Genomic DNA, 23,549 nt, shown 5'->3' on the forward strand with positions numbered 1-23,549 from the left:
TCTTCATTAGTGACAGTTTTCTTGCATCCACATTTTGGCAAATCCAACACTGAACCAGTTTCACGAAATGTAGCAAGCAGTTTGCTAACTGTAGCATGGGAGATGGGTGGTCTCGTAGGGTGTCTTGCATTGAAATCTGCAATGACCCGGTTACTGCGTTCCCCAGATATCAACACAATTTCAATCCGCTGTGAACAAAGAGAAACTTGTAACTAACTCATGAAAGAATAAAGTTACGTTGAAACCTATTGAAAGAACAAAAGTTGTATCCAAGATGGCTGACTTCTAAATGGTGATAACAAACAGGACTTTGATATCACCAACCATTCCCATTATTATTATGTTGTATCCATATAAATGGCCCACCCTGTAGAATACAAGAAATGAACTGTTAGCTTGTTGCTGTTTTTGAGTGATCATCTCTTTAAGTAAAAATCCTTCTTCAATAACCTTTATATTAATACTGACTAAACCAAAGTAATCTTATAAAAACACACATTCCTAAGAGGTATTTTTATTAGCTACACCTTTCTAGTAACATGTTGGACCTCGTTTTCTTGATGGCATAAATTTATAAGCTGCTGAAAACATTAATCAAAGACCTTGGTCCATGTTGACATGATAGCATCAATGCACATCCGTGATGTCAATCTCATGTTCCAGCACATCCCAAAGGCACTTTATTGGATTGAGATCTGGTGACTGTGGAAGCCATCTGAGTATAGAGGACTCACTGTCATGCTTGAGTCTGAGTGACGTGAAACCAACTTGAGATTATTGAACTTTGTGACATATGTATTATCCTCCCAGAAGAAACCATCAGAACATAGGTACACTGTGGTCATGAAGAGCCGGCGTAACAATGCTCAGGTAGGCTGTGGTGTTTTTCAATTGGTACTAATGTGTACCAAAAAAAATATATCCCACCATCCTCCAAAGCAAGGCAGGATGGATCCATGCTTTATACCAGTCAAATGGCACAGCAGAAACTGAGACTGACAATATATTTCCAATCTTCTATTTTCCAGTTTTAGTGAGCCAGTGTGAATTTTAAGCAGCACAGCTGGTGTGCTCTTCTGCAGCTCTGCAGTCCATCAGCTTTAAGGTTTAATGTGTTGTGTGTTCAGAGAAGCTCTTCTGGATACTTTGATTTTAAAGAGCGGTTATTTGAGTTACGTTCCTCTCAGCTCAAAGCAGCCTGGCCATTCTCCTCTGATCTCTGGCATCAACAAATCATTTTTACTCAGAGAACTACCACTCACTCAAAAGATCCCTATGAGAGAAAGACCTAGACAAACTGTTCACCCTGCCTGGGATAGGGTTAATGGAGCCCCGCACTGGTGCCAGGCCTGGGGAGGATGCCCAAGGGCATAGTCCGTGGGGCCTATGGGGCCTGGCTTGGCACTAGCCAAAAAAAGAACATGAGCCCACCCTCCCCTCCTGTAAGCCCACCAACCACAGGAGGCACTGTAGGGGTTGGGTTCAATATGTGCCAGGTGGGAGCCAAGGGCGGAGAACTTTGCGGACCTATTCCCGGACATGGAATATCACCTCTCTGGTGGGGAAGGAGCCTGAGTCTCAGTCTATAATTGCTCATGGTGAGAGGTGGCGGGCTGAGGTTTGTATCTTAGTATATTCTCGGCTTGCTGACATTGGAATTTTCTTCAAATTCACTTCACTCACCCTTCATCCCAGCCCACCTTCTTTGCTTAATATTCAGCAGGTTGTCTTCATAATGATGCCCAAATACACAGATCCATACTCTAGACTGCCTGACCAGAAGGTTGCATTAACTAGTACCTAACAAAGTGGCTGGTGATGTTGAGTGTACAACTAAATTTTGAGGAATTTTCTTCCGCAGAATTATAAGACCTAGCTCGGCTCCTTTGTGAATCTGCCTGCTGATGGCAAGCAATAATTATTAACACACACACACACACACACACACAAAGGCCAATTCTCAGCATCGAATCAATTTGAAGTAAAATATAAAAAAGGAATGGAGTAAATGAAATCTTTGTCTACCTAATTCATTACAGTCTTGGGGATGGATGAGTAAAACAAATTCTGCAGTCTTACGCTGTCATTTTCACTGACTATTGGACCAAAGGAGCGCAAGTAACAGGGAAACAACACTTAGAATTTATTTAAAGATAATAAAGCGTGCGTGTGTGTGTGTGTGTGTCCATCTGAAGGCACAGGGTGAACACGAACCCTATTTCATAGGGAGAAGAATATTTACTCTCAGGTATTTCATCCACTGGACCATCCACGGTATAAACATTTCATCAACCCTCTTTGGCTATATTACAGAGTGTCCTTTTTTCTTCCACTTTATTTTTATTCCTGTGGCTACAAATGCAACATGAACCCTGCTACAAATGCAAAGCCTAACAATGGGACTTTGAAGATCTTAATAGCTTCACTGCCGACGCACTCTTATGAACACACACAGACAAAAAAAACCCAAAACTGTCATCAAGCAACAAAGCAACAATGCATACAAATTATTCATCACCTGGCATGAGTTCAAGCCATCATTTTGTCTGCTTCTTTTGCTCACTGCTGTTCATGTTGTTTCACCCAGGACAGCCTGGAGCAACTCCAATTAACAGCAGTGCTCACTAAACAAAAATCGCAAACTCCTCTGTTCTGTAAATTTTGAGGGACCTTAAAACGAGGCCGCTCTAAAACGTGTCCTTTCGGGGGGGGGGGATATGCGGCCTTAAGCAACATGGCACAGAGGACACACACACGCATAGTGTATATAAGCACATATTCGTACCGCACATGCATGCACACACGCTGCCTCTGAGAGATGTTTGATCAGTATCTTTCTGACGACTTTTTATCTTTATTACCACCGTCATCATTCTAACCTCCGCACCGTAATGAACATCTTGCCCTGGAGAGAAAGCACACACACACAGACACACAAATTTGCACATGTGAAAACAAAGAGAAACACACACACACACACAGTTTCTAATGGATGGTTGAGTGTGGGAGGATGAGAAGAAGAATGCTGGTAGGGAAGAGATAGAGGGTCGGATGTGGAGACAGGGGAAAGGCTGAGTGAAGATTAAGTATGAGACGGAAGTAAGGGGGCGGAAAACAGAAGGCAGAACGGCTGAAGGGCGGAGGCAGGTGCATGGTGTGTTGAGAAAAAGATGAAAGGGGGATTAAAGGAGGGAAAAAAGTTAAAGTGGGAGGGCAGGTAAACAACGCGATGGAGGGAAGGTGCGGCGAATACGGGACGAGAGCTGCGGTTATTTCTTCTGAATCGAGAAAGGTAACAAGCGAAGGAGGGACGAGGAAATGAGAAAGGCAGGAGGCAGAGCTTGAGTGGGACCGGTGATATGCGCGATGAATAATGGAAGGACAGAAGGTGCATATTAAGATGCTAAGAAATGGGGTGACAGCAGGGAGGAGAAAAGACGAGTTGAATCAGAATGAATGAAACCGAGCGAGGGCATCTGCCGTCCCGCTTGTTCCTTAAAAGTGCAGACAGAACGATGTAAAATTAAAAGAATACAAAGGGACTGTTAACACAAAGGGAATTGTTAGAAAAGATTCAAAATTTGATTCACTAAAGAAAACCAGGGCGTGCTTCACATGACTGAGAAACTTAATTAGGGAAAGACTATTATCAAATGGCGTCTCTGCTTTTTGTTTTTTACTCCCATGGCCACATCATTACTTCAGGCACATGAAACTGAATCGCTGGGATTGATGTGATGTTTTTCTGGGAAATTTACTAAGAGATGAAAACCCTGTGCACAGCAGTAACAGCGCACACAAGGATGTCTAGATTGTCTTCGTGTTGCACTGCACCTTGCTCTGGCTCGCTCATTCCAAGATCTGCAATCTGGCACTCTGAGTGATTCTCGCAGCTCTTGCAGTCCAAAAGTATTCACTTACACATCCAAATCACCGAATTCAGGTGTTCCAATAACTTCCATGACCAGAGGTGTATAAAATCAAGTACCTAGGCATGCAGACTGCTTCTATAAAAATGTGTGAACCAATGGCTCGCTCTCAGGAGCTCAGTAAATTCCAGCAGGGTGTGATAGGATGCCACCTGTACAAGTTCAGTCATGAAATTTTCTCGCTCCTAAATATTCCACAGTCAGCTGTAAGCGGTATTATAACAAAGTGGAAGTGATTGGGAATGACAGCACCGTACAACAAAGTGGTAGGCCACGTAAAATCACAAAGCGAGATCAGCGAATGCTGAGCTGTATAATGCGCAGAGGACACCAACTTTCTACAGACTTCATTGCTACAGACCTCCAAACTTCACATGGCCTTCAGATTAACCCAAGAACAGTGTGTAGAGAGCTTCATGGAATGAGTTTCCATGGCTGAGTAGCTGCATCCAAACCTCACATCACCAAGTTCAAAGCAAAGTGCCTGATGCAGTGGTGTAAAGCAGCGGTCCCCAACCTTTTTTGCACCACGGACCGGTTTATGTCCGACAATATTTTCACGGACTGGCCTTTAAGGTCTCGTGGATAAATACAACAAAATAAAACCAGTACCGATACCAAAAGAAAGAAGATTTATTCGTAACACACAGGAAAAGACCCAGTGAAACCGAGTTAACGATGAAAACAATAAAAAACAAACAAACATAAAAACCATAAATTTCACACCCGAGCCTTAACTCTCGAGGCCCGGTACCAAACTGGACACTAGAGCATTGGAGCCGTGTTCTCTGGATTGACAAATCACCCTTCTCTGTCTGGCAATCCGATGAACAAGTCTGGGTTCGGCAGTACTTGTCTGACTGCATTATCCCAACTATAAAGTTGGGAACTAAAGGATCTCTTAATGCTTCAGTGTACCAAGACATTTTGGACAATTACATGGCCCTTGTAGCAATTTACAAGTAACAGGAGCTGTTTAAGAAACATTTTAAATCCATGATGTGTTTAGCAATAGTTTCCCAGTTTGTATGAAGGTCCTTTATTCCTTTATCCCTTAGTTTGAGATAGCATGTTTTTGACCTTCATGTGAACAGTCAATTGACTAGTTAGGTAAGCAGTGGTTTGTTTGTTTTTTATTATCTTGTCTGCATTAGTATAATACTCGAGGACATAATAAAAACACTTTGCGAAACACCCAGACTAACTCATTATGGACTTTTTGATTGCTTCTGTGAAGAGACAAAATGACATTTTCACTTCTTTTTATAGTAAACATGAGGAGCCGCTACAAACTGGATTTTTCTTTTTGTTCCATTTCTCTCCGATGTTGTTATTGCTTTTTTCACAATTTTTGTTTTCTGAAAATAGCTTCATAACTTTATGTACCTTTTTCATCAAGTGTTTTGTTAGCATAGTCTCGTGCTTTTTCCACTTTTGCATGTCCTTGGCCTCGACTCACATGTTGATTCTTTTCATTTTGTTTCATTCTGACTAACGGCCTCTTTTAGCCGGTAAGCGTGTAAGATGTTATTCGTTCAGTTTATTCTAACAGTTGCTGAAGCAGTTTTGAAAGATGACCGCTTATTTATTTATTTTCTGATAGTGAAATGAAAAGATAAAATAACTAGAAAAATTTGCATTTCCTGCGAAAATGCAGTGTGGATGCTTAAAGCTGAAGCTGTATGCAAAAAGTAGCTGAAAAAGCTGAAAAGTTGCAGAAATTGTAAAAACTTTGCAGAAGCAAAAGAAGTTTGCTAAAATGGAATAACTTAGCAGAACTGCAATATCTTAGAGGAAACATAATACAAACATAATACAAAGCAGAACACAAAAGTTCTATGAATACCACAACAACAAAATTCTTGTTCAAGAATCATTCCATCTTCTACAGTATTGGACAGAATTTATTTAAACACAGTGATCATTCAGTGAGTCTTTATCCACGTTGTGCTCAAGGTCAAAGTCAAGGTCACATTTGTTGTTTCACATGTGGACTGGTTTGCAGCGTGAGCCAGACGAGCTGCTGCATCACTGATGTTTCTGCTCATTCTCGTCCGCGTGATTTAATGGACTCCTAACCTGGATGTAGTTGTTGCCTGTCTCTGCCACATCTATACGTTTGATTTGTTTTTTGGTGATAAAGATACGTGTATCCAAAATGTTCTCATCCCAAAACGTCGCTATGTTACGCGCTCCGAGGCATGAGAGCGGGTTGGAATGAATCTATAAATCTAAGGTTATAGTTAAGGTTAGAGTTCCAGAGCGTTTCATAAGGACGTGGAGGGGTACCTTTCGCGTCACTATGTGTGACACATCGTCGGTATGAGAATGCTGTCGTATATCAGTCACATCACGATTTTTAAAGTATTTTTCTATTCGAGTGTGACACTGCATCTCATCTCACTAGATCGTGATGACCTTAAGGCTATTAGGAACTGTATAAATATGTACCGTATTTCCAGGACTACAAAGCGCACCTGACTAAAAGCCGCAGGGTTCAAAGCTTGTGCAAAAAGTAGCGGCTTATAGCCCGACAATTACGGTAATCCTGTTATGACAGTCAAAGAGAGATGTATTTTTTTAAATATCAAACATTTATTGTGTACCAGTTGATATTTAGATAATAAAATATTCCATATCTTTGTCAGCAGCTCTGCAAAGCAATAGTATGCAAGGCTTCAAGTACTGCCCTTCTAGAAATGCTGCTGACATTAGTGCACTTTGGAGCAGCTGCCCTGATGCACCATTCAAAGCAATGCTGCCTGTAGATAATGACTCTTTTATAATGTAACGTCTTTGAAATTCACCAGAAGATTCAGAAGTTCAACACGCAGGAAATTGTTTTGTGAACCATTTGAAAAATGTCAGTGTGTGAGGAGAGTGGGCCAATTTGCTGAAGCATGTATTGAACTTTATTGTTATTGCGATCTATTGCGACGTATTTTTCTCTTAACTGAAAGTGTAGCGTTGCTACTGGAGCGACAGGTTAGCTTTAACTTGTGAGAAGAAGAGAAAATACAAAACCAAAAAGATGAATAACAATAATGAAGAAGCTAGATGGATAGAGATGTACCAAAAACTGGTTCACAAATAAATATTTCTCTCTTAAATATAAGCTTCCACATCTCTTGAACATAATTCAAAATGAGCACGTTTCAATGATGCTATATTATTTGAAAACTGGCTGTGTTGTGAAACAGGTTTAACGGGGCAGCAAACTATGTTGCAGTTTTCTGTATCTTAGACGTTGCTCTGCTTTTCTTCATGCAACCTGTTGTCACACGTTACTAAAACCGCTTTAATGTTTATCAAGTTTAAAGCTCGAGAACTTTAATGTGGACGTTCAGTTAGAAATAAACAGCAATATGAAATAAATACCTTAAACTAAACAGCGTATTTTTATCACCCTGCACACTAAATCTCAGGTTTAATCTCTTCTCTTAGTTTGCACACCTGGACGACAGCACCCACCAACCATCGAGCCCCAGCTGTGTTTTCCCCTCGTAGGCCAGGCGTGTGTCATTGCAGTGCTCGATTTCATTCACTAATAAATTCTGCAAGATTCAGTGATCAGAACACGCCTGTTTGCTTTGTTGAAAGCTGAACATGGGGAAAGTGTGGGGGTGGGAAAGTTCTCCCACCTGTGGTCTGTCTGTGTTAGGCCACGACCGGGGTGGAGTGAAACCCACTGATGAAGGCTGAGCCACAGGACTGTTTGGGAGGCGCAGGGTGCTATTCATCTTCCAGCTACCGCAGAGCAGTTTCACTGGGATCTTAAGAAAATGGCAGGCGAGGCAGAGACCCTTTGAATTCACCTCCTCAGCAAAGGGAGGGCTACTTGAATGGCTCAGGAGGAGATGAATGTGAAATGAGGCAATGGCAGTGGAAGTCAGCAGAGGCACTTCCATATGCATGACTCGGTGCCTTTCAGCACTTTCCTTTTCACTCTTCCTTTTCTTGTCTGTGTTTAAGGTTGTGATGAAACTACCTCAGCTCATCTACCTTCTCCTGTGCTTCCTCCACAATAAACCGTGTGTCAAATTGGCTGGGGCTTTAGTTCACACCTCAGCCTATACGACTATGTCACAAAGACCTCCTCCGTATTTAGTAAAAAGAAAAGGAATATTTGATATTTGCATGCACACAAACCAGAGAATTCCAGAATTAAATGCACATTTAAATATTCCAGTTACAGATGTATGCGGGGGATACCGTCGTATCAACAAAACACCAACAAAGCAAAGCAACAAAAGTGATTTAACAGTTTTGTAAAAGCTAAAGGACATATTGAACATATTTAAAGCCTCTATAAGTCTACAGGAGAGAGTGAACACTCTCCATCCAAAAGATATTCCCTGATTTGATGTTTTAACGACTGGAATGATGCAAGAGTCCAATCTAACACATCAATCCCACTAGTTTCAAACAAGCTGAGTTCTGGTTACTCAGTATCACGCTCATCTGTGTTGAATAATGGCATCCAATAAAGTCCTTTCCACGCTCAAAAGGATGGCGCTACATTTCAAACCCTTACATGGATTAGAAAATTCCTTTAATATCCCTTTAATTTAGGATAAACAAACCTCTGTATATTTGTGGTGAATAGTTTGATGACGAACACTCGAGTAACAAATAAATGCAACCTTTATTCAGACATTTAGTTGATCTCCATACAAATCGAGACCACTCCAAGGGAACAAATGCCGTTGTTTCTGTGTGCTAATCATCTCAGCTCTGCGTCATGTTCGACTTGTTCTGACACAATCTCAAACTTGATAGAGTCACGAGCGCAGAGGCAATCATCACAAAGTTATTATCAGTACCCTTACTGACTGGCATCAGGAGCCATCTCTGCTAATTCGCCCTGAGCAGTAAATGAAATTACGTATCTCATCTTGCACACATGTTAATTTTCAATACTGGGCTGAAAGAGGACAAAGAAGCATCTGCTTTTTGAGCAGAAGTTAGAGTTAATCTGTGTGAGGGATGTAATGACTCTGACAAGTCTGTTGTTGCTGAATGAAGCATCCAAGTACTTAATAAGTATATATTATGCAGTCTCCTGTTCAGTTTTAACCACCACCTTCATTTCTTTTTTTACTGTTATTGTTTGGAATTCCCAGTTCCCTGGAGGGAGGAGTGACTGATGATGGCGGTGTGTACAGTATATCTCGTATGTGCAATTTGCTGGAAGCCGGTTGGGTCTCAAAAGTATTACAGTATTTCAAAGATTCCCACATGTCAAGCAAAATGATAAACACATTTTCTCTGCAGTCTTTCTAAACACAGTCGTGAAGAGGAAGAGGAAGGCACCACAGGAGTGGATCCGCAAGCTTCCAGACATTAAGGACTTTGAGCACTGAGGATTATTTAATGCGATTGTAAGGAAATAGCTTTTAGAGGTGACCCAGCAGTAGTATTAGCACTGCCAAAATGAGTGGAAAGAAAATGCTACACATGCTACTGTTACTCAATCCTGCAAGATAGGAAAGGTTTGTTTTTGTTTTTTTGGTTCAATGCATCAAAACACAGAGCTGCTGTTATTTTTTCTCTCTGACCCAGTTCCATAGCATATACAACCTGCACTGCATCATATTCATTGTTTACAGTTTCTACAGTTTAGTAACCTTTTTGGTTTATGCTAACAGAGAAGTTAGTCAAAATATATGCAGATGGACAGTAATTCAGTTAAGTCATTTTTAAATATATTTTTTAAGGTTGACATATATATATTCTAGACGGATGGATGGATGGATGGATGGATGGATGGCGCAGAGCCACTAATCATGGCAGCACAGGAACTAAGTACAAGATCCATAGAGGCTGGGGTCTATCACACCAGGCAGACCCCAGGTGCAGGCTGTGTAAAGATGAGACAATCCAGCACATAACAGCAGGGTGCAAGATGCTAGCAGGCAGGGCATACATGGAACGCCATAACCAAGTGGCCGGCATAGTGTACAGGAACATCTGTGCTGAATGGCCTGGAAGTCCCGAGGTCAAAATGGGAGATGCCCCCAAGGGTGGTGGAGAATGACTGAGCTAAGATCCTGTGGGACTTCCAGATACAGATGGACAAAATGGTGAAATAGTGATGGTTAACCAACCAGACATAACGGTGGTGGACAAACAGAAGAAGACGGCCGTAGTGATCGACGTAGCGATACTGAATGACAGCAACATCGGGAAGAAGGAACACGAGAAACTGGAGAAGTACCAAGGACTCGGAGAAGAGCTCGATAAGATGCGGAGGGTGAAGGTAACAGTGATCCCAGTGACTCCCGAGCTGATCGAGTGGCTCCAGCAGATCCCAGGAACAACATCCGAGATCTCTGTCTAGGAGCAGATAAGATACTGCGCAGGACCCTCAAGCTCCCAGGCCTCTGGTAGAGGATCGAGCTTGAAGGAGGGACCACCCGCAGGGGCGAGCGGGAATATTTATATATAAATGACTTACTGTCTGTCTGCATATACACTCACTAATGTTTCTCTTTTATGTTAAATGTTTTGAGGAACATTTAATATCATTTAAGAAATTACAGTACAGCTGGATTTGCCTTTTCCTCCATTTCAATTTTACTAATCTTAAAAAAATACGTTTTTCAATATTTTCGTTAATTTCCTGTGAAGCTGTATCTCCTCATTGCGTCTGTCATTATACAGTTTTCTAGTCTCTGGTCATAAAAAAGTACAGTTTGCTGTGGGAGAGCAGAGTTAAGATATCTGCACATTGCATAAGCAGTAGCTTCTGCGTGGATCAAATAAAGTTGTGTAAATCAGCAGTTGTAGGCTGGCTTTGTTTGAAAGACATCCTTTTTTATGTGGCAGTATGTGTTTGATTATCGTTTCCCTCCTTCTGTTAAACAGGTTATTGCTGTGCTGTTGGTGTGATAATACATTCAAATGATCTAACTCTGCATAGACACCTCACAGCTTATGTTCTCATTAGAGCTCAGACACGCTGAGATGAAATCCTACACTGTGCACATGTATTAATGTGTGTATCTAAGTGTCTGCGTGAGTAACTGAAGTCGTGGAGATACAGTTTGCTCGTTGGCATCCGGAGGCAACTCATTTTACGTGTACGTCCCGAAGTTCTTAACTTGGCCAAATAGTTTGGCTCTAAGTACGTGTGAACCTCTCTGCGAGCCGCTCTATGGATAGGATGAAGTCACATGTGTGGAGATCATCATGCAAAAGCGCTGAATCTCATCTAATGATGAAGCTAGAGGTGGAAATGGTCCCTCTCAAGGAAAGCCTCCCATGGTACATTCTCACAGCAGAAGGAAGATATGAAGCTATTAGGCCCCTTACACCTAAAACACTTAGTTCAGCTGCATTTATGCCCATTAAAATATATGCTCTAGGCATTATGGTGATAGAGAGATAGAAGGACAAAGGAGGAGGAAGTCGGTGGAATAAGATAGCGAGAGAGTAGTGGGATGACCCTTGATAGGGAGGTTGTGTGATGCCATGCATTGCTGATAGGAAGAAGAAAGGCTGATAATGTGATGCTAGAGATAGAGGAGAAAGTCTTTGACTCACTTTCTCTCCAGCCCAGCATCAGTAATACAGGAAGTGAACAGATCTCTTTAGCCTCTTTAGAGATTTAGATAGAAATGAGATAATTACACATAGTACCTTTAAAGAATAAAAACTGCAGACCTCATGGGTACAGGCTCATCTGCCGACATGATTTAAAAAGACTGCATGCTTAGATTATATCACAACTAATCCTAAAAGGAAATATCATTATATGTTCAGTCGCAGGCTCCCCGAAGTGCAGTTTGGGATGCAGGCTGTAGACATATTAGTTTTACTAGTCAATTCATTGTATTCAAATGTGCCACATATGCAGTTAGTGGATAAAAAAAGGCCCACATTGTTTCCCAGCCATTAATTTGTCTAACTGCAGTAAACAAAAGAGAACATTGCTGAGAAAACCTTTCATAAGAGGAAAAAGAGAGACAGCAGTTGCCTACTCAGGTTTTTCTGGCAGGGTGTGGTTGGTGGGTGCAGAGGAGGAGTAGAGCAGTGGGTTCGGGGTCTGGTTTTAGGGGAAGGTTGACACCACGTGAACACCACAGCTTATGAACATCATCTAATCACACCTTCCCTGTTTCAGTAGTCATCGGGGCCAGAAAGAGGACAAGTCGGATCAGCTGACAGAATAACAACAGGAGCAGAAATGAAAGCAGACTGTCAATCACTGGGTGCAAGACAGTTGCTGAAAAGCAATCGTGACTGTGCAGGAGTGGAAAATAAAAGCACAAACAACACGAGCATAAAACAGAGTTGTGCTAGACCTTCAACAGTAGTCCTGAAGTCTGGCTGCATGTCGAAGCCCCAACCCAGGCAGCCGGCTCAGGCACTGGCTGAGATTCTGGTGATGCAACAGGAGAAGGAGGCAGTGCATCCGTAAACAACTGGAAGTGCTGCAGGACCAGGCTGAGTGGCAGACGGAGGTGTTGGAAAACCTCATCGCTTGGTCTGGTTCCTCCGAGGGACCACTGTTGCGCCGCCTGTAGATGATTCTTGACCCCCAGGGTTTGTTAGAGGTCTTTGAAGCCAGGGCAGAGCCTTTCCGGTGGCTGGAGGAGTGGGTCCTCTGTTTGTTGACATTGCTGTTGGGAGAGGCCTACAATGCCAGGGTGAAGACCTCCTTTGGGGTTGTCATTAGCAAGGGGGGCAAGGGGCGGATGTTGCAGTAGGACCGGCCCTTCACCTCTGCAGGGCGGCTGCAGCCAGGCGGTTGCAGATTCAGCTGCTAAACAACGGGGCCCTGGAACAGTTTGTGGAGGGCTCACCGGCTGGTGGACTCGGGCTACATTCAGACCCTGGTCCACCAAACCCTTGTTCATCCAGGTGCATATTTCTAGGCAGAGTGGTTGGAGGTTAGGTGCCTATATGGGGATTTTCACAAATACAGCGGAACCCCGACTTACGATATTAATTCGTTCCCGAGGGTCGAAGCATCCATCCTGCCTTTTGAGTGAACGATAGGCTATAGGCTAATTGCTAACTGCAACAACAATACGTTGTTCAAGTGGAACAGCGAAGCGCAAGTACGAAAGCCAAGGGGGTTGTCACATGATTCGGAAGGCATTGTGGGCATTGTAGGCACTCTGGGCTCAGCCAATCAGAGCCAGCAGATTTCGTTACGTGGGCATTTTGCCGTAACACGGGCAGAAATATTGCCGTTAAGTGCCTTCGTAACTTGAATTTTTCGTTAAATGGGGTATTCGTAAGTCGGGGTTCCACTGTATCCTCTAGTGCCAGTGGAAATTAAGCATCAGAGAAAACGCATAAACTGAAGGCCAGGGTTAGCCTGGGGTGGACACACCCCTTAATTTTGGGAATGAATTGGCCAGGGTTCAGTAGATTAATGAACCCAGTGTGTGGAGGCGTGTTCACGATTGGTAGGGACATCCAGAGTTGGTGCTGCATTCAGCGTTGATGCAGGGTTGTCTGAATATGACTGTGGAGGAGGGGATGGTGGGGCCTTTACTGGAGGTGCTGTCAGTCCCAGTAACCCACTCCACAGATTTTCCACTAGAACAGACTCTTGATGACACGCTACACTCAATCTTTGACTAAGTGATTGAAATAGATGGTCAAACTGCGTGCCCTGTAGCTGCACAGACATTCCCACATTTTGAATTGATTAGGGACAGTACAGAGGGAGTCGCGACACTCACAAGCACGAAAAACCCACCCAGTTGTTGGTGCGGATTAAGTATGATAAAACTGTGGAGCTGAGCCTGGTTAAAGAACGAGATGAGTTGGGGCCAGAGTAGTAGTTCTTGTGGTAAAGACAGATGTGTCGCCTACCGAAAGGTGAACGAGGGGTCACAGTTGGACGAATACCCGATGCTCCACATCGACGAGCACCTGTAAGACGGGAGGGGAAAATAAAAGCACAAAGAACAAAGCATAAAACTGAGTCCTCTACATTTTTATTAATAATTTATTAATTATGTTTTTTTTCATGGTCATCACACTAAGCCATCCAAATTAATTTGACGCTGGTACTTTTAGTGTTTTTACATGTAGCCGATTAAGTGGAAAGATTCCAGTGTAGTCTGTACATAATGTGTTTTGGCATCAGTGCAGCTACTCATCCAAGTCAAATACTTCTTGTCAGTAATAACAATTAAGTGCAAGAAAGACTTGTGTGAAACTGAGTTGACTTTCTCCGTACATGAAACTGAAAATAACCAAACAAGGATGTAACTTCTGTAAAGTGAACATAGATGGTCATGTTTCACCTCAGTTTATGTTTTAGCAGAGTACATTTCATCTAAAGACTTAAATGAAAAAAACAAACCTTTATAAATTGATGATTTCAGTAACTTGTCTTGCATGGTACTGTTGATCCTAACACTGTAATCTCTGATGGATCACTTTGGGATTTGTGGAAAGACTCAAGCTCCCCACAGCTGATGATTGTAATTATTCTCTTCCTTAAAAGCCACCAACGTGTGTTTGGCGTCCACCTTTGATAAAATACCGCCAAAGTCAACGAAATGCCCTGAAGCCTCACCTGCATTTGGATTTAGTGTTAATTAATGTTAGCATGCTATCACCTGCTAAAAACTGCCGTGCTAGCATTGTAATTATGTTTCTTAGCATATGTCTGTGAAGGTTCTCAGTCATCCAGGTCATCGTAGTCAAAGGAGCTTGCAAACAAAAGCGTCTGGACTTCTTTGAGTTGCTTGAAGACGTTTCACCTCTCATCCAAGAAGCTTCTTCAGTTCTAAGGTCAAATAGTGGAGAGTCCCAGATTTAAACCCAGTGGGAGTTTCCCCCTAAAGAGGGACCAAGGACCCCCTGATGATCCTCTAATCACCTGAGCCGAGGTGTGAAAACAGGTGTGGGTCCCAATCAGCCAGAGTTTCGGGTGTGTTCATTGTGAAACCTGGCCCCACCTTATCATGCGAATTCCTGAGGTCAGATGGCCCAGGATGTGAGTGGGCGTTAAGGCGTCTGGGAAGGGATCTCAAAACTGGATTATAGATGGCAGAGAGTTGGTGTCGTAAACCCCGCCTCTGTTCAAAGATGGTCGCTCACAGTGGACATAGATGGCTTCTTTCACTCCTCTTTCAAACCATCTGTCCTCTCTGTCCAAAATGTGAACATTGGCATCCTTGAACGAGTGACCTTTGACCTTTAGATGCAGATGGACTGCTGAGTCTTGTCCTGTGGAGGTGGCTCTTCTATGTTGTGCCATGCGCTTGTGAAGTGGCTGTTTGGTCTCTCCAATGTAGAGGTGAAGGTTCAAGGTTCAAGGTTCTTTATTTGTCACATGCATAGTTATACAAGTATAACACACAGTGAAATGTAGCCTGACACGCTCCTCGACATGTGCAAAAATGGGGGGGGGGGGGGGGTGTAGAGGAAGAACATTATATATATATATATATATATATATATAGTATATACACTGGGTGAATGTGCAGTAGTAGCAGCAAGCAGGTGAATTCTGTACATTAATATGAATAGACATCTGACTATTTTACAGGATAGACAATATAAACATATTTAAAATTAAAGGAATTGAAATGTACATTGTGCCTTGGTTTAGTGTCTGGAAGAGTCCTGTCTCAGTCAATTATAGATGATGTGAGAGGGCGGGTGTGTGTGTTTAGGGCACGGATGGCTTGGGGATAGAAGCTCTTCTTGAGTCTCTCTGTCCTTGCCCGGAAGATGCTGAACCTTCTACCAGATTGCAGAAGTTGGAACAGTTTGTTGCCAGGATGGGACGGGTCCTTCAGTATCTGCGCTGCTCTAGTCCGGCATCTCCTGGTGTAGGTGTCCTGAAGCGGGGGGAGAGCAATCCTGCAGCAGCGTTCTGCTGTACGGATCACTCTCTGGAGAGCTTTTTGGTCCTTCACACAGCTGTTCCCAAACCACGATGTCATGTTCTGTGTGAGGATGCTCTCCACAGCGCCTGTATAGAAAATCCTGAGGATCTTTGGAGAGACCCTGAACTTCCTCAGTTGTCGTAGGTGATACAGGCGCTGCCTAGCCTTTTTGGTCTGAGCATTCCTCGCTGCACTGTACAGCAAACACCACATTGTTAAGTTTGTTTTTAGGAGTTTTGTCTTTTGGGTGAACCAGTTTCTGTCTGAGTGTGTTGCTGGGTCTGAAGTACACTGGGATGTCATGCTACACTTGAATCACAAGAAGTACTGCAGCATAAGGAAAACTGCAAACATTAATATTTAATGTAGGCCAATACAAGATCCCTCAGTGAGGTAAAGGAGGTAAACTAAATAAGTACAGGATAAGTCTTATATGTTATCAGTGTTTGCCTTATGTCTTATATGGGTATTTTTGTGAGTGCTCACAAAGAATACAACATATATAGTCATAAAAAAAGAGGCCACAGTGGACTGCAAGCCATTACGTGAAATAAGTATTTGATCCCCAAATAAAGCAACACTTGGTATTCATGGAGAAGCCTTTGTCACGGGGCAGGATGTGTCTTGAAGTTGGTCACCAGGTTTGCACTCATCTAAGGAGGAAACGTGTCTCACTGCTCCTGACAGAAACTCTCTAAATCCTAAAGTGTTCTGGCTGAAAGAAGGAGGTTCTCATCCTCAATGTTATGGTTCATGGCTGAATCCATTGGCCCCTCAGTAGGTAAACAGCCCCAAAGTAATGTTTCCACCTCTGTGATTGATTGTGGGGATGATGGTATTTGTGTCCTAATCAGCATTTCTCTTCCTGGGGGAAACTGTGGTTTCCTCTGGGTTGTAGGCGATCAGATGCTTATTTTACTCAGTGAAATGGAAATCAGTGGATAATGTTTTGTTTTTGTTTATTGATCTAGCTATGTTTTTTTTTTTATTTCTAGTGGATGTTCTATCTGTGTCTGTTATGGTGTCAGTTATTTTATGGTCATTTTCAGCTACCAAGCATCATTGTTACGTATAGACGAATATAAAACACATTTTTACTGACAAATGGCTTTGTATTTAAAGAGCGGTGAGACAACAGCACATCATTTGAGCTTACCTGCAGTTCTATGAAGAACGCTCTAAATAAAAGTTAGTCGACAACTGGAAAACAAAATGTCTTTAACTCGTCTTTGTGTTCTTTCACACAGCTGGAGGTATCGACCACAGACTACAGTGGAAACCTTATCGAGGGACCACAAGTATTCAGGATTAATGTCATTGACCAAAATGACAACCGTCCCATCTTCAAAGAACCACGGTACACAGGAGAGGTGCTGGAAGGATCCCCTACAGGTAGGTGACTGTTGAGGGACTCTGGACAGAACTGAGGTCTAAATGGGTTTAACTACACAATAATGTTACACATAGTGTGGCTGTTACACTTGAGATGTTCTATGATCTGCAGCAAGAAAAGGTTGTGTTGATGACATTTATACTTCTGTCCTGAGCTGTGTGGTTTGTGGCAGAGTCAGTATCACATTGCTAACCTTAATCATAAAATCACATAAAGTCCAATATCATTAGTGAAAGCAGTGAACTTCTTCTGTGCTACTGTTTGTATGAATTCAAGTATTGGTGTTTTCATATTTATACACCGCAATACAGATATGAGTTTTGTTTTGTTTTTACAACATTTACATCGTTTGGCAGCACTTTTTGGGTAATGGTATCCTTGGAAACAGAGACAGACAAATAAAGGACATTGAAGTAAAAGAAATCTTGTTGGTTGCATAGGCTCTCTGTACTGTGTTATTATTGGTATTGAGAGTGTTAAACAGCAAATTCAAATATTGTGACTTTAGTCTCTACTTTATCAGAATTTTCATTATGTGTCTACATAAGCCAAACAAGAGTTTCTAGCAAATTAAGATAATTATTCAGGTCATTTGGTAAATTATTTTTGTTATATTTTTAAATGTGGTTGCTTGAAATGTGATCTTGTCACATCTGTTATAGACTTTGCAGCTGTTGCAGTAAATTCTCTTCCCATCTCTGCTGCGAACATCTCACGGTCAAGTGTTTCAAAATAAATCATTTTGAGGCATGGCTGGCAGAGCCTTTATGAAAACTCTTCACCTTTGACTTCTGGTGTAAATGTTGATATTCTCTTAGATGTATTTGTCACTTTGTCACCATCGCTTCCTTTCCCGTTCTCTGAGCTGCTGTCACTGCTATAACTGTTGTTTTTTTAATGTGACAGCTTCGCACTTCGAGCCCAGAATATAAATAAATGCAGCTCAGACGTACATGATTTCAAAAAGTCCTATTTTGCTCACCTTCTGCCACCTGCATAGAAATGCAGGATGTCTATGCATAAAGCTGAAACTTCAGATTGAAAAAATTGTTGCTTTTTCTTCACGGGTTATATAGAACATGATTCATAGGCAATAATTTGCGGAGGTGGTAACATTTTGCACAAAATGTCTTTTGGTGCGTTCTGCCAAGTTTTGTTTGGGCGTTAAATGGTTTATTGTAGTGAACACATTTCAATTTATGTCACATAAAAGTGGGTTACTTAAGCTGTTTCAAACTTTCACAAATGGATGCACTGCTTTCTGAAGACAAACAGGAGCGACTATTGTGTCTTTTACTTGTGTCAGTGCATACGAGCAAAGTGTCATAATGTGTTTTCATCTGTCATAGTTGCGCTGTCCATGGTGCTGATGATGCTCGTGTGTCCCTGTTGGGCAGGTATACACCTACAGACCCTCTGGGAGAAATGCAGTCAATGTAAAATATAAAGTTGTATGATTAGAAGAACAAATGGTAAAATAAATACACGATGCTTCTCACTGTGTTTGTTCTGACGTTGTGAACACAAAAAGCAAACTCCTAAACACCTTAATCACCAACAGAGCTTCCCGGATAAGATGGATGAGTCACCAGGCACAGGAGACACACACACACACACACACACACACACACTCACACACACACACACACTCACACACACACTCACACACACACACACACACTCACACACACACACACACTCACACACACACACACACACACTCACACTCACACACACACTCACACTCACACACACACACACACTCACACTCACACACACACACACACACACTCACACTCACACACACACTCACACTCACACACACACTCACACTCACACACACACACACACTCACACACACACTCACACACACACACACACACACACACACACTCACACACACACACACACTCACACACACTCACACTCACACACACACTCACACACACACACACTCACACTCACACACACACTCACACACACACACACTCACACTCACACACACACTCACACTCACACACACACTCACACTCACACACACACACACACACACACACACACACACACACACATGGCTTCCCACAGAGACGTTTTGAGCTGTTGACAACTTCATGCTGACTTGTGTTATGAATCGCTAATACAGACGCTGCTTATGCAATGGTATACATTTGGTAAGCAACAGCATGTCATTACTGGCTGTACAGAACGAGATAATAGGCCGACAAACTGCACAGTTAAATCCTGTTAGAATAATACAGTCAAAACAAAAGCGCACTTTGATGTCAGAAATCATGTCAAAAGTCTCACTGTTGAGCTCTGATGTCAAGAAAATACCAAATAATTGGATGCCTTTGTTTTTTTTGGTCTCTTATTTTGCTACATTTTCACGATGTGGTTTCTAAGGCTGAGAATGTCTCGAAGCTGCGTCTGTTGCTTGTGGCTTTTTTCAGTAATTACAGTGATGCATGTGTCTGTGTGAGGTGTTTACATGTCACTGTATGTTTCTCTGCCCACTCTGTACAAACCCAGGGTGCATCAAACACAATAATCATATTCCAGAGTGCTTTAATTCACAGCTATTCATCACCAATAACTCAAACAGGTAGCTAGAAAGAGGATTCGTGAGGTTCACGTGGTTGCCGGTATTGGTAGCGTAACAACACCAGTGGCTGTAGTGACTTCAGACCTGCTCATAACATATAGGCAGAGTTTGATTATTGTACGGACATATCTCATGTGTCCTGAGCACTTGTGAACCTTTGCAGGTAATATCCTGCTACGTATTTTAAAATTCACCAGAAATGTCCAGTACTTGAAAAAATACAGACTTTTGAAAATGGGCTCTTCTTGATACACCCTGTACTGGACTGTATATGTCTGAGCCAGTAGCAGCACCAGTAGCAGCACCAGTAGCCTATGGGAATTAAATAGGAAATATGACAGGCAGGAAAATCTTAATTGGTTTGCCCCACTGGGTGCAAGAGCTCATATAACCCTGGAACCATCACATCGTACTAGCTTTTAGAGATGAGTTGGTTAAGCAGACAGGTTTACTTTGACTTTTCTATTTCAGTGCCAGGAAATATCATTTAAAAACGCTTACTGGGTCAGCTCTGACATCATCTGTTAGTAACCATCATGCAGCTCCGCTTGATCAAATTTAAAATGCAATTAAATTATTGTGTATTCTTTAAAAAAAAGTGCCTGTCTGAATAAACCAAAGTAGATAAACTGATTTTATTTCCAGTGTGGTGTGATCTGACAGCTCCTTTGTGCTGTAGTTGCCATGGATGCCAGACTTAATTGAGCTCAGCGATAAGATGAAGGATGCGGTTCTGAAGACTCTACGTTTTTTTAACATATGCCTGCAAATCTGTCTACTGAACAGTCTACTTATTCAACATGTCAGCTCAGCCTTATTGATGTGTTTACGATGAATCAGTCATTCAGTTCATGCATTCAGCCGGTTGACCCTTTTATACGTCTGGTGGTCATTAACTGCAGATTGTGAGAGGATTGAAGCAAACACAAAAACATATTTGTTAATGATTATTGCACTGCTTTAAGTGCTGAAGGTGCACACGCTTCTCTCTGGCTTTTTCTTTCTTTCTTGTCATTTTAGTTGAAAAGTGGTGGAGCACCATAAAAGGGGGCAGCGGGCCACCAATAAAATGTCTTTTCTGTGGCTGTTTTTTTTTTTCTTATTGGACAAAGAAGAAAATGCCGTAAGAATAGTGAGCATTATATCCAACAGTGAAGTTACTGGACATAAACTCAAACAATAAAGAAAATAAAGATTTCTTAGTTTTTTACATATTAGAATGTACAATTACATGTTTTAGATCATAAAACAACTTTTCATATTAGACAAAGACAAATTAAATACAAAATATAATTTTAAGTGATTTCACTTATAAAAGGGAAAAAGCCAAAAAAGCCCTCGTGTTAAATTATGGATTGACTGTGATTAATCACAAGTTTTTCAACCCTTTAAAGCCGGTTGGAGCCGGTGTTCTGCACGCTCTGTTTTGCGTAACTAGTTTTAAATCCCGGTAGAACCGGACCCACGTAAGCTAGCGCAATAATTTTTTTGCATATGAAACCGGAGGAGTTGTACTTACATCTTATGCCATCAGCTTGTCCTCGGTCACGGTTTCCTTCCACATATAGCTTTGAAAAAACTGCATAAAAAGCACTTGCAGCAACAAAAACATAATATTCCAGAAACACGCTTTGCCGATCCGATCAGCTGTTTGTAACACTTCCTGTCCGCCATGACCTGCCCAAAACTGGAAGTGACGTCATTTTGCGGAAATGTAGTTTTTTACCATCAGGGCCTCATGAGCCTATACTGGTGTTTTTAAAAGTTATGTTTGACTTTATGACTTTCTGTGTCGTTTCTGGGATGCTGAGGACTCATATTGCACTGCTGGAAATAGTTTATTTTGATGCATATGCTGTTTTTTTTTTAATTTGCACTATAATATTTATTTTCGTTTTTCCTGCAGTATATAAAAATTGGTGTATTTCAAAAATAAAACTATGAAGACACTCAAAATAAATTTCCTGTGGTGGGAAACTATTTTGTGCAACTTTTTTGTATTTACAGTTTTGAGGGATAAGCCTCTTAAATTTCTCTAACTAGAAATATATGTTAAAAAACAAAAACGATTTTCAATTTTTTTGTAGTTTATTGCACTTTTTTGCAATTTATGTAATTACTATGCACTTAATGCAGACATATTATTAAAATCTGGGTTATAATGGTTGTATTGATGTATAGCAACTTGAAATGCTCCCAAAAATGGCTCCACAGCATGTAAACATATAATATAAGCTCTGGCGGACTTGGTTCTATGGTAGGTCTTAAAGGGTTAAGATGACTGTAATTGCACCACACCAAGGCTTTGTTACTGCTAAATAAGGAAATCACTCATACAGAACCTGTGTGACAAACTGAAGAAGGCTAATATATCTAAAAAAATAAAGACCCAATAGTTTTTGGAGAAACAAGGTGATTCCAGAGATTCCTAAAGTGGAGAACAGAGGAGACAAATGCAGACAAAACAAAGTTTTGGACCGTAACATTGAGGATGAGAACGTTAATGTTAAGTGAAAGCCAGCTGTTTATTATGGCTGAAGGAGAAATACAAAGCGATGCACAAACAATAACCTAAACTGGGAAAGCTCAAGGGGGGATGAGTCGGACTACAGAGATGAGGTCAACAGACTGACTGAGTGGTGTTCAGTTAACAACCTCCAACTGAACACCACGAAAACTAAAGAACTTATCTTGGACTTCAGGAAGGGCAGAGCAGACCCGGCCCCACTTTACATTCACGGGAGCTGTGTGGAGAGGGTACACTCCATGAGGTTTCTGGGCGTGCAGCTATCTGATGACCTCTCCTGGACTGCAAATACTACAGCGGTGGTTAAAAAGGCCCAGCAGCGTCTCCACTTTCTGAGAGTGCTCAGGAGGAACAACCTGGAGGAGAGGCTGCTGGTGACATTTTACAGAGCCACCATAGAGAGCATCCTAACGTACGGCATAACAACATGGTATGCAGGGTGCTCAGCTGCAGACAGGAAAGTACTGCAGAGGGTCATCAACACAGCCCAGAAGATCACTGGCTGCTCTCTGCCCAGCCTGGAGGTCACTGCAAACTCTCGGTACCTCAGCAGAGCTGGCAATATCATCAAGGACCACTCTCACCCCAGCAACCAACTGTTTGAACTATTACCGTCAGGCCGACGGTACAGGTCACATAAAACCAGGACAAACAGATTCAGGGATAGCTTCTTTCCCAGAGCTATCACCGTAGTAAATAAGCACAAAAACAACTGAACCTATTCCATACAGTCACTGTCATTATATTATGCTGCTATTCATACTGTCATTATATTAATGCTGCTATCCTGTATATATTGTACATACTATTGTTTGAGTACTTACGATTGTTTTTTTTGTACTTTTTATATTTTACATTTATATTTATTATTGAAACTTGCACCAAGGGAGTGGCACTCCAATTTCGTTGTACTCTGTACAATGACAATAAAGGCTATTCTATTCTATTCTATTCTATTCTATTCTATTCTATTCTATTCTAAATATAAACGTGGCCACACAGATACCTGGAACATGGAGACATGACGCAAAAGACAACAGACAACCTGACACTGAACAAAGGAAGACACAGCAGGGTAATAAGGGAAGTGGAAACACAGCTGACACAAATGAACATGACGCCACGGGGGAAGCAAAACTAAACACACTGAACATGCAAACACGAGACTGTCAAAATAAAACAGGAAACGTAATGAGATGAAGACTGTGAGAACACATGACATGGAAAACACAGA

At 41.8% G+C, this 23,549-nt stretch overlaps 1 protein-coding gene across 1 annotated transcript in view; it reads left to right on the forward strand.

Moving 5' to 3' along the window:
- cdh13 (cadherin 13, H-cadherin (heart)) overlaps window positions 1-23,549 on the forward strand; it is a 423,714-nt gene that overhangs the window by 228,613 nt on the left and 171,552 nt on the right. Inside the window, exon 7 of the mRNA XM_085411590.1 lies at window positions 17,041-17,185. Within this exon, the coding sequence (XP_085267716.1) occupies window positions 17,041-17,185 (145 nt within the window). The remainder of the gene's footprint in view (window positions 1-17,040; window positions 17,186-23,549) is intronic.

This window comes from Rhamphochromis longiceps, linkage group LG7 (assembly GCF_057381845.1).
Source record: "Rhamphochromis longiceps isolate RC_006_pf linkage group LG7, R_longiceps_female_GT1.1, whole genome shotgun sequence".
NCBI lineage: Eukaryota > Metazoa > Chordata > Actinopteri > Cichliformes > Cichlidae > Rhamphochromis > Rhamphochromis longiceps.